Genomic DNA, 12,823 nt, shown 5'->3' with positions numbered 1-12,823 from the left:
TGATCTGCTGCTTTCATTCCAACCGCTTCACTTTCAACTATAAGCCTCGGGACATCTTGAATGAGACCTTTTCTTGGAACTATTTTAAAACACTTATCTCTAATTGTAATTCAAACATTATAATTGTCTTCCTCAGTCCTTAATTTAAGTATCGTAACATACGCCCACAAGTGTTCGACGTTTACCTAGAATTGACAAGATGAAAATGCCTTCAATTAAGGTAATTGTCTTGACTTCCGACTTCCGCGCCTTGAAGGCACTACTTATAAGGCAACTTCCTTTACGTCATTTATGCTCAAATATTTGATTTATCATTCGTGATATCATAGAGTAAAAGGTGATGACGTAGATTGGGCAATTAAATTAGATTGTCAGCCATGGACTCCTGTCGTCAACGGACAAAAAGAGACAATAATGCTAAGAGTCCTTATAGAAAGGATTAAGATACGGTCATGTAATTGTGCCAGCTACGATAAACAGCGTGACGGGACGCCCGCCCTTACACACGTCACCCATTCATAAAAAGTTGACTGGCGTATTTTATGAATGAACGGATAGTGAGTGACAGGTATTCAGCGCATGTGCAACAATTAATGCTTGATCGTTTACACTGCATGAAACAATACTCAGCCTAATGGTACTTGAAATACAGGGGTGGGGAAGTCCAGATGAAATGAAGGGGTTGACAGGTCAATAAAAACTGGGTGTTGTTCGGGGCGAATAAACCGGAAAGACGTTAAAGAAGATGATCGTTCTGTTTGTTTCTCATCAGCGAACAACGGAAAGACACGCCCATCAAATCAGCAGGGGGACACCTTACGTCAGTGGGCTTCCAGGTTGTAATCGTTGAGATTCTTAGAAGGTGGCTGAAAGCTTAATTCTCTTAAGAAATTGGAGGTGCATCAGCTGATGATGTGACATTAACTCAACAGACCTCTATCGTGCAAGACGTTTGCATGCGTAAAGATGTCATCACTGTACATGTATAAGTGAATAAGTTATGTTTCATATCGACTGAGAAGCTGATGGAGAAATAGAGGAAGATTCAGACATCGGACTTTGCCAACTCTATATAATTTCCAGTTGACCTGAGACACTGCCCACTTATCGTCGCATTTTTCCGCTCGAGTTTCATCATGCCACCATCTCAAAATCCAACCATCAGGCTCCAACTCGTGGAGGACTCACCAAGCCCACCACGTAAAAAGTTCAACAGGAGCTTTTCTCCGGCTTCATGTATCACGGACACTAGAAGCTGCCCCGAGCTGGGCGGCGAATCACGCTGCCCGTCCCCGCCTGGACAAGACATCGATCGTCCCACCCAGATTAGGGGAAAGTCCGCCTTCACCAGGTCTTACACCGACCTGAGTGGCGATATTTTGCCGACACCGTACGGCCACAACAGCATGATGAAGAGGGTCGTGATGACCGGCAACACCAACTCGCAGAAGAAACTGGAGATGGAACTCCACAAGCTGTCCATGCAACAGGTGAAGAGGGCTGAGGAACTGACTCTGAAGAAGTTGGATTTCCTTGAAGATGCGTTCAAGAAGAGCGTGGCGGTGGTTGAAGGGCTACAGAGAGATTACAAGACTTTGGGGCGCGGGACCAGGACCGGTGGGCAGGAACTGCCTGATCTCTCAGTACGCGGTAGCTTGGTGTCGTCGCGCTGCTCAACGGCCAGAGTCGGGTCATCTGTCGGGTCAGTTGCCGGGGGCAGCCCGGGGAGGCTTCGGAAGGCCTCACACGCTTCAACGGACGTCAAGTTCCCAAGAATCGCCGATGCGAGTACCTCACCCCAGCACTCACCCAGACCCACCAGGGCTAACCTGTCTCTCCCCCACAACCGACGGCTACTGAGGACAGGTGAATCGATGCACGACATCGTGGAGCACAACATGGTGACGACCATCAAACATGTGAGCGACCACCTGTCAGTGAGTGAGGCCCAGAAGGAACCCAGTCATTCCCCAGAGGCGAGCCCCGCGACCTGGAGCTGCACCCAGGACGAGAGATTCACCCGGCTACAGGACTCGCTCGTACCGATGTGGCGGACTACGAGCTGGGAAGAACGGGCCAAGCCAGAGAACGGCAACCACACCTTCACCGGCGGTGACAGACTGAAGCGAGGAGCGAACGGAAAGACGAGCCGCAATCCCAACGGGCCAAAGGACAATTCAGCACAGGACATTAAAAGCAAAGACACATTCGGCGTCCGAGTGTATAAACTTTAAGATAACTACATAAGCTCGCTGAAAAATAGGAGTGAAACCACATTACCCAAAGTGAATTCTCTATTAAGAAACTTTTAGTTCATGTGATTCTTGTGAGCTCAAGCTTTCTCCTTTAAGTATCGATGAAGGTTTCACAAATTACTTGTTTCTTTGTGCATTTTTATCTCCTGTGGACATCGTTGAGAGAGAGAGGTTTCTGCAATACTTTTTGTACTCACAGGGCATCATATAATGTATGATTGAAAACTGAAGAGAACAAAAACGGAGGAAAAATAATGTTAGGTTTGTAAGGATCTTAATTTCCATCACAAATGCGAAACTTGACTTGCTTAGAAATCTGTGTTTTTTGGCCTATGAGTGTCCAAATCAATCTTTTCATTGACCCAAATTTTCTAATTCGGTACAATATTTATGGGCCATATCCTTAAGAAATGACGAACGTTCTGATTTTGGTCTTGTGTCTATGTTCATAAGTGTAATCAATGTAGAATTTGTATCATATTGTACAAAAGATAGTTAAATGTTATTAAATATTTTAAGGATAATATAATTGAGGATTTCAATATCATGCTTAAAATGTTTCATGTTGTTGGTGGCATTTCGCACATTTTGCTTTTAATCCTTACTGATAATTTGTTGGGGTGTTTTTTGTAAAACAAAACAAAAAAGACAAAATATTTTTAGTAAAAACAATAATGTTTTAGAAAAGGTTATGGGTCTTTTAAACCAGTTTGAAATGATGGGGAAAATACAGAAAATTAGAATAATGCACAGTGTTGCACGTTATCGTGACGCAGATTCATGTGAAAGTTGGAACAGTCCAGACTATAGTTGCCGCCATCTTGATTTTTCCCATTCGAATCAACGTAACCAAAGCGAGGCTGGAAGGAAAATAGTTTGGTTCCTTTTTGCCCAAAAAACATTATCATTCAGTACTGTTATTGGATACAGGGAACATGCCTGAAATGGTGGCAGCTGATAAAGGTCTATATTGCTCCAGCTGGCAACAAACAGTCTGGTAACAGAGTCATCAATCTGGTCAATATAGAGGGCGCTGTGGTTATTCATCACAGGAACCGTTTCCTCTGGTTGTTTCTTTCTAATCAGAATTTTGGATTCTTGGAATCTTCATACTCGACCACAGTGATTACAGAAACATTTTATTTCTGTAATGCAAATTTGAACTCCCGCCTTCCTTCTCCGAAAATAACGCAATGACATTTCGCAGCAAAGATATCACTTGACATTTTCCAAACTTGTATGACTCAGGCCGCGTGGTGGCGCTATAACCACATCTGGTACTTCTAGTTTTACGCTATGCGCGGTCAATGTAGAAAAGGACTGGTATTAACAGTATCCAGTTGTAATAAATCCCAATTTAGCTTAATCTTACACGTAGTTTTTGCACATTTCCAATAAATAACGGGCATTAACGTAACCGGGTGTTCGAGGGAGGGGGGGACCTAATGTTTTCAAGAGGGGGGAACTGAAGGTAAATGATACATATTTTTTGCAATTCAAGATTTTAAATGGGGGGGGGGGGGGGAACGCGGGGACATGGACATCCGCTGCCCCCTCCCCGTAGTTACGCCACTGATAAGGGATACTGGGATAAGTGAACAATGGTTGAAAATCCGTAAATTCTAGGACCAATTTATTGTGTTTTATCAACTCAACCAAACGCAAACAAGTTGTACTTTTTGGATTATAGGGGCAAAGTAATAATAGAAAATATAATACTTTGATATAATTTCTTTTTGTTTTGTTTTCAGTTTCTGATGATCGTGTTGGAATTGTTTTGGATTAACAAGTTTCTAATAAACAAGTTGACATCACCATTGCTGCAGACTTTATTTCGATCATTCCAGTGCAACGATACTTGAACTTCGCCACCAATACTTCAAAAATCAAACATGATAAAAATCCGATTTTGTGATCAAACTTCAAACTTCTTTTGGCCGGCTTTAAACCCATAACGGTGCAGCACACGGCTGTTATCAAATACTATACACATCTGTTCGAAGTGTCGCACAAAATAAACAGTGCGTGTGAAATGCTGTGATATACTAAACTGAATTGACCCAACAAAAAATGTCGTGCAGTTGTGAATTTTGTGGATACGAATGTTGATGCAGCATTTTGCCAGTCGGTTTTGTTTTGATTACGACATAGACTGAGAATCCATGTACATTGTAAATACTTTAATCGATGCCAATCGAGCTTGATGATCACTCTTGCCCTTCACTAAAAAAAAACAATGCACTGGTAGAACTTCCAATGAACGGGCAAGAAAGCGTGTATTCAATTAATATGAAGATATAATATACAAAGATAATCAGTTTGTATTTACAAATAAATATTTCAAAATACGAGTACATATCCAGAGAGGAGTTTATTGATTGCAATCTACTTGACGAAGTACTCTAGGTCTCTCCTGCTGTGTAATTTCTTGGGATTGCAAGTCATGCCGTCAAGCCAGCCAGCCACGGCCCAGGACCGGGTGGATTTGGCCCGCTCCTCCGTCCGATGAATGAGCTGCTCCACGGCCATCAGATCGGTCTTCGACCTGGTAAGGGCAAACAGCTGGTTTGTGGTCCGAATCGTGTCTGTGATTGCCTCTTGATTCTCCGACAGTTTGTTACCCGTCTGGGTTTTGTACTTTGGGGGATGGATGTTTATCAAGTTTTGGTCCAGATGGACGTGAGGGAACTTGCGTTGATAGAAGTCACCGGGGCTCCTGTGAAGAGCTGCCTTGGAATTGGGCGAGATGACCAGGCGGGAGGTGCTTAAAAGATGGGGGTCGGAATTCCGAATTGTCTCGGAGTGAGTGGACCAACGATTTCCAGTTGGTTTGAGTTTCTTGCCGGTGAAGGAGGCAGGGTTCGGGGTGGTTTTGGAGCGAGGTGTCATCAGTAATGTGGTCAGGGACAAGGGTGTGTCGCCCGCCACTGTCCCTTCCCGCTGCAAGATGTTTGGGGGTCTCTTCTCAAACGGGTGCTTGATGGAGGGGATCTTAGGCAGTGCCACGGACTTTGATAGTTGCTGGCTGCGATGGTTAGCGGTACCGTCACCGCCGAAATGCCCACCGATTCCTGGTAAGGTTTGCCTCGTCAACTTAATGTCCCTGTTCTCATCTACATGCCCAGCACCCTTCGATGTTAACGGAGACACTTGGAAGTTCAGTCCAGACACGATGGAACCCTCTTGGCGGAGTAGGAGTCCCAGTGAACGGGCCTTCCGATGGAGTTCGAACTCGCTCGGGTCGCTTTGTGACATTTTGGTTCCGTGTGAAGCACGAGTCTCGGTAAAGTTGACGGGAGAATCAATCTTTGGACTGCCGTTTGTAGCTGAATCAACACCGGTTACGTAGTACTCTCCTGGGACGCAGATTGAAGCAGAAAGCAACATTTCCTCATGATTACGTTCCAAGAGGACAACATTGTGCAGAAACCGTCACACGGGCCTCCTGTATAAATTCTGTTCAGTTACACGGCTGCCATGATTTTGTATGACAATGAAAATGCCCGCGGGCTGACTCTCACGCGATCTGTTGTGCCGTAGCTATGACAAAAAGTTCACTGGTGGTCGTAGCATCCTGTGCCCAGAGAAAAGGCAAAGTTTTGTGTACAGTTGGTGCATTTACTGAACCAAATACACAAGCGAACTCTCTGATCCAAAAGCCCGCGAGTCAAGAGCAAAAATCAAGCAGCAACCAAAGTCACTCCCCGGTTTTAAAACCTCTGCCTAGCAGAGATAGATGAACGAGGCGAGGCCGCAGGTGGCCAGGAAGGTTTCCATGCAAACCACCGGTCGATACTTAGCAAACTACCGCTCACAATTGAAGCCGAGCCGACATCAATATTTACCGCTTTGAGTGATCCTTGCAGTGGGCCGTACCGTGCTTCATCCCCGTTGGGTAAACTCTGCTACTGTGTTGGGGGTATTTACTGGACAATCGTCTTTTACAAAACGGGGATTAAGTCATGAATAACGGACAACGAAGTGTCCCACAAAAAATGATCGATTCGAAGGCCAGGTAGAGTTTGCACAGTCCGAAAAGTGGTGCAACAATAACAGCTTACAGATAATTAGATTAAATTTTCATGTAGCGTTGTCGCGCCGCCTGCAATAAAACAGTTAAATTACAATTAGATTAAAAAGAAATAGCAATTTTAGCTGAAGAAATACACAGAGCGGTGTTTCATTAGTATTGGTGATTGGTGAGTGGTTCAAGATTTGAGCTTTATCCGATCTCAGATCCAGGGTGGATTATACACACAGGCATTGCTCAGGGACCAGGCAACCATTGCCATCTCAAGATAATCCACAATGAAATAACACATTAATTTGTCATATTTCCTTTGTTTGACCAAAAAGAAAAAAAAATCGGCACTAACTAGGTCGTGAATCACACAAAAATCGGACCCTCCACAGAGAAAAAAATAATTAGTGGTGCATAGCATATTACGCTTGGATGAGTTTGAATGATAAAGCGAAATACACTTCACTTTAAAAGTTACAATACCAGCATGGAAGTGATTTACACTTTTGTTGGTTGTCAGTCCACAGACTGGTGATTTGTGGCACCAATCACGGCAACCTTGACCAAGGTTAGATATCAACAACTTCGATAATGCCGTGACCCCGAGCACTGGGTCGAGGTTTTATGGGGATAGGATCAACTTGATTTTCACACCTCTCCCACGATGAAGACACAATAAGTGGGAAATAAGGCCCCGGACCTCCTGAGGTTGGCCTTTTCAATTGACCCTTTAAACTGAATCATTTTTTTAATTACGTATTCTGCGTGACGTCACAGCCAATAAACCCAACAGGCTTTGGGACAGCCTGGTCACAAAATAATGTATAAAATCACCCGGAGCATAGCATTGTACTTAAAATCACCATACCAAATTAAATCACAAAACTGACAAAAACAGATAACATGTCTGTGAAAATACTTCGAGAAAGTAGGAGCTTAAATTATTATTTAATAAAAAAAATCGAGTTACATTTTAATTTACAAACTATTTGGGGTCATTGCGGCGTGTGAACAGCGTGTAAATAATGTGTAAACAGCGATTGAGCATGGGCGTGGGATATGTAAACTTGTCTACTTTACAGACACCTCAGCCTTCGTGACTTTGTCACCCTGAGTCCTTTACAAAAGTGAGGGAAATAACATACATCCGATAAGATAAAAATAGCAAAATTACATCAATGCCTATCCATCCATGCGTCTTTTGTGTCGCATGTTTAAAAATTGGCATTAAGCTGCTTCAATTTCCTCAACCAGCTGGTGTTTTCGTATCACCAGTTTCCGTCAGTTTCTATTATGGATAATTTGGGAAATCAATTTCTCATTTGTGATTTGTTTTAATGATATTTACGACGTGGCATCAGAGAGCAAAACATACACCTGCTCTATCCACCTGTTCATGATTGATTGCGAGTGATGGAAAGGGCGCCCTCTTGTGAAAGCTTCCCGCGTGTCCATGGTTGTTATGGTAACCTGTAACAATCCGCTGTGTTTCCAAAATACAACATTTATCCCCATTATAGCAATTTATTTTTCAGTAATTATACTCGATTCATGTACTATCTATACTTATGGATACTTTTCGCACAGAATTGATTAAATTTGTGACGTGTATGGGTGAAATAAATGGTTTATTTTTATGCGGTCTTCAGCGGCGGAACGACACCGATTGTTTAGGGTGTTGCAGGTCACCGGCACACACATGGTAAACATTGCCCAACTTTATCTCGCAGTTCTATTTACCGTTCAGTTTAGAAGGAGCCTTGCCAAATAATACCGTTTCCACTGGTTTTACGCATCGCACGATAGCAAGAAATGTTCAGGCACGACAGAGGAACAATGAAAGTACAATAAATGTGATCATTTCTGGTGTAAAGTAAGTGCATTTAGTCATGGACCTGGTAATGCCAATGTGACTGTGTGTGAACTGACATGACTGAATGAAGAGTCTACAAAAACTACGAAACAAGAACTAGGGGGCCAAAGACGAGTGCAAATCTTATTCTAACAAAATCCTCCGTAGGAAAACAAATAAACAATGACCACAGAAAATGAGACTCGTCCGACGGAGTCCAAAACGTCACCGCAGACTCGCCCTAGAATGCTGCAGGGACACTCGGCAGGGACAATCTTGACAAACCGCTCCAAGAACATCACGGTCATCACTCCCTTTGACAAGAGGAGAGGCGAGCCTGCTCGGTCCATGCGCAAGGGGACAAGATGGATGCACAGGACAACTCTGTCGTTGGACGAGAGGGGGTGGAAGAGGGATTTCAACACATCGGCAAAAACAGTGAGTCGGAAGCAGGTCTAGAATGTAATTGTCATCCTACCCAAAGAATCTCGATGTAATTATGTGGGCACCTTAAAAAAATTTCCTCTGACTATGTCAAAATGAATTATTGTTTGAATAATTCAATGTTGTTTTTTTAAAGCCACAAATACTGACAATCTCCATTTGTTCACCAAATGCAAAATCTCAGGAGTATAGTAGCGCAAAAACAACTTGCAAAATGTTACAAATATTTCATTCAAACTGACATCCTCGGCAACAATATAATGGACCTATAAATGACTTGAAAATGACTTGATGATCACTACTAAGTGATCCTGACTTGATGATCCTGACTAAGTAGCAGTCACACTTTGGGTCTGTTTGATTGGTCGAAAGTTTTTTAACAGGGGAAAAGCAACACTTAAAGGTGGGTATGAAATGGAAGCACATTGATTGAGATTCAACAACAACAAATAGTGGTACTATGCATCGTGCAAGAGGTTCAAGCCTACGGGCCCTTGAACACCATGTACCTACAGCCCATAGTCCAACCTGGTTTTTGTTCGGTCCAAACAACCAAGTAAAAGAAATGATTAAAATACACACTGTTTCTGTGACAGAGGGTCAAACTGATATAAACTGATAGCAATGACAATACATTTTGTATTAATTATTGACCCAGTCGTTAGGTGTGTGTTTGACTGACACGGCCATTTTGTATTTAGAGTACTATTACAGGGCCCACAAATCACTTGAGGGGAATAATCTACAAGCTGCACAACTGCTTTTCATCGTTGCTTTAAATATTGTGCTCATCAATGGTAACGAGAGCAAAAACTGAATGAAAACTTGTTTCTTTGGCTTTGATTTTCATAAAGGCTACTTTGATTTTTAGTTAGTTACGATAGCTACGTGCATCATTTAGTTAACCACAATCAAAGTGGCTGGCAAGTAAATGTGAAATCACTGCTGTAAGTAGTGTGCACTGTACAGTAGTGGAGCACCTTCATGTGCATAGTGTCTCTCATTAATGTGAGATGTGACACACATATTCTCTGGGAATTTCAACAACGTTGTTCTGTTTCTGTTTTTCTCAGGCATTTGGTGGCAAGGATTCCTTGGAACCTGCAGAAAGGCCTGCACAGTGCCCTACGCTACACACATCACATTTTGATATCGGCTGGAATCAACAGCAACACTTTGGCACTCGCTACGGCAGTGAATTTGTGGAACGTTCGACAGAACATGTGAGGCCATAATTTGATATCGACTGCCGTATTTCAAGTTTTTCTTTTTGTTAATGAAGAAAGCCAAATTTTTTGAGGAACTACTTTTTAAATGGTATAGAGAAGATATTTTAAAATTTCTTCAAAAGTTTTGGAATGTTTATGAAATCCTGACCTCTTGAAACATTGTTTCAGTAAAAATTTGAATATTGCTATACTCCCATATCATAGTCAGTTCTATACTTAAAATGTTGGGGTAGACATTGTACATATTAATTTTCGAGGACCTCATTTTCAGATCATTCGGGGAAAAATTTGAAGGGGGGGGTGTTGCATGTTCTTCTGAACTAGGGATGACATTGGTTAAAGTGATTATCCCTGGTTGGAGTTTCCATAACTACAATACATCGGTCTGCAAAAGTAGTGAAATATCCATCTTACACTGAGGTAGCAACGTGATTTTTCAAGGAAGAATTTGCCTACATTATTTGATAACCATTCTTTACTGATCCCTTCCTCTTCAACAGCCCAACAGGTTACACTACCCCTCCCTAGCCAACTGGTCCCATAATGTGACAGGCCAGGACATGCAGAAGGTCTTAAGCAGGGACAACAACCAGCTAGACTACTGGACGTCTTATGGGAGGGTGCACTCCAAGCTAGGACTGGAGAGGGGTGAGGGGGTCCCCCGGCCAGAACAACCCAAGCAGAAATACGACCTTTTAACTGGTGAGCGTTGCAAGATTTTGTGTTAAAACTCCACATCATAGGCATTTTTTAAAAATTGGAATCAATCCATATTTATTAAAACTGTGCGACCATTGACTATATGCACAAATTAAAGATGGATTTTAATAAACTAGTAACAAGTTAGTTTGCTGAACGACATTTTAAGATATTTACAAAAACAACAGAGCAGAAACAAGTTGATGTGTAATGGTACACAAAACATCCGTTGTTCATGTTTTGTCTTAAAACGTTTGCAAAACATGTCAAAGTTAGAGAGTTACAAGAATTGTCTGAAAGGAGATACTTGTAAAAAGGAAAGTGATGAATTTTACTTCCATTTTGGTGTAAAATTTTATAAAAAAACTGTTGCAGCAAGGAGAAAATTATCTCACTGTGTTTATTAAGATTAATATAAAAATTATAAAAAATGACTCACTGTTCTTGATCTCCCTCTCCAGGAAAATCCTTAGGTCCAATGGAAGCCAGGGATCAGCATCTGGTGTCTGGAAACAGGGTGCTCCATTCTGCCAGGAGGGATGCACAGGACTACTTTGTGTTAGGGTGACACAAGGCTACAATTCTGAAATAAATAACTATAGTTTTACTTAAGTTTTTTGTTTCAGTATGACTACTTTTTTTCTGCAATAATTTGGTATTTATTCAACGCTTATTTACTTTTAACTGTAACACTACAATAGGCTATGCAATATGGACATTCCAAATGAAAATATATCCCATTCGTAAACACACAGAGACCAAAAGTTTTAAGTGAAGTTTGTTACATTTTATAAACCATTATCCTGTTTTAAACAACACAACACTTTGGTGGCTTATCACAATGTGTAAGCATATCTATTTCCCATAATCCCAGATAATTGTAATGACAAGGACCTTGGAATAATGTGATACATTGTACCCTCAAATTGTAGCACGGTCTATATAAAATCATGGTTGGAGACGTATGCATATAAACTGTGTGGTCACAATGATACTTATAGTGATGGTATTTTAACACAACTGTGGTATTTTGTGGTGCCAAACAGCCGAGTCCAAAACTGCTAGTTCAAGGTTGTGGCCTTGAGGCCGGCTCATGCGAATGCGAACTTGACGTCACAAACCATTCGCTGCAAAATTCGCTGGAGTTCAAATGTGTTCAATTTTTGCGAATTCGCAGCGCGAATTCTTGCCCAGACATAAAAAATTTGCATTTGCGTTCACATTCGCACCGAGAATGAACCGGCCTTTATGGTATAATTCCTTATTTTGCTTACTGGAATGGGACGGTCTGGTACCCGAGGTCGTGTTCTCACTAACCCATTCTTATCCCATCCATCACATGTTCTCAACACCTGAACTGTTTGCTGCGTGTCTGTATCATGGAATACAAATATTGATGAAGTAAATACAGAACTGTGGTTCAGTTATCCCAGCATTAGCAGAGACGTTGTGCCAATATTTGCTGTGGAGCAGTGACACCCCAGCAATCCATCCACTGAAGATGAAGTGCGCCCTCGTTCATTTGTGAAGAGCACTTCATTGGTTCAGTGGTTGCTAGGCTATGCATGGGACCACTGCACATCAGCATTGGTTGAACACAAATAATAAATGGAAGAAATACTATTGAAATTGTAGTCAATGCAATGTAGATTTGAGGGAAATGCAGTAATTTCGCAGTGGGTATCTGTACCTGAACCTAGGCAGGATTTATGACACACAGAAATTTGTTTAAAAATAAGAAAACTTTTTTAAAGTTTTACACTTTTTAATTTGTATCATGCTTGTCCTGGAATATATTTGGATGGTTTCAAAACCTAAGAACACATTCATTCTTTTCTTAAAAATGCTTGTGGAAAATGAAATCTTTTTTGTTGTGTATATTTCCAAGGTTTTTTACTCTATGCATCGTATCATGCAGATACATTTGTACATATTTGTATGTATATATTTTCTTAATGCATTCTTTATTGTGTCTGAATAAAGTATTTGAAAAGTTCAAATTTATGAATTATTTTACGTACTATATGGATTCTGTGCGCATGTTTGGCTTGAAAGCCTTAATTTAGATTTGAAGTAATATTTGGTACATCTTATAGATTGAACATCATGTCGAATTTGTCTTGAGCTTGGGAACGTGAGTAAATACAAAATATGTTTTAAGTAGCGGGGGCGGGGGGGGGGGTGGTAGAGGATGGGGGGGCCGAGTACCCAAAAATTCTTAAATTTGTTTGACTGGAAAATTGGAAAAGGTGGGCTAGGGTGTAAGGTAGAAGGTACCTTCTGAAATTGGGATAAGGACCAGTTCTATACAGGATTTTTGGCC

General features: G+C 41.6%; 1 protein-coding gene across 1 annotated transcript; it reads left to right on the top strand.

The window, feature by feature from the left end:
• The first annotated feature begins 7,725 nt into the window (after positions 1-7,725).
• On the top strand, positions 7,726-12,520 carry LOC119722147. Its single transcript, XM_038192197.1, has 4 exons — positions 7,726-8,566; positions 9,646-9,795; positions 10,302-10,503; positions 10,962-12,520. The coding sequence occupies exons 1-4, from the start codon at positions 8,312-8,314 to the stop codon at positions 11,066-11,068; spliced, it is 714 nt and encodes a 237-aa protein (XP_038048125.1). The 5' UTR covers positions 7,726-8,311; the 3' UTR covers positions 11,069-12,520.
• The last annotated feature ends 303 nt before the right edge of the window (positions 12,521-12,823 follow it).

Source organism: Patiria miniata, unplaced genomic scaffold (genome assembly GCF_015706575.1).
Source record: "Patiria miniata isolate m_02_andy unplaced genomic scaffold, ASM1570657v1 HiC_scaffold_1, whole genome shotgun sequence".
NCBI lineage: Eukaryota > Metazoa > Echinodermata > Asteroidea > Valvatida > Asterinidae > Patiria > Patiria miniata.
The sequence above is the reverse complement of the archived record's forward strand: the minus strand, read 5'-3'. Positions and strand labels throughout refer to the sequence as shown.

What these genes read in the sequence shown, in the direction of transcription:
- LOC119722147 (XM_038192197.1), top strand. Translation starts at nt 8,312, where the DNA reads ATGACCACAGAAAATGAGACTCGTCCGACGGAGTCCAAAACGTCACCG. An exon ending in TCAACACATCGGCAAAAACA is followed by an intron (nt 8,567 to 9,645) that starts GTGAGTCGGAAG and finishes TGTTTTTCTCAG; the next exon opens with GCATTTGGTGGCAAGGATTC. An exon ending in TGGAACGTTCGACAGAACAT is followed by an intron (nt 9,796 to 10,301) that starts GTGAGGCCATAA and finishes CCTCTTCAACAG; the next exon opens with CCCAACAGGTTACACTACCC.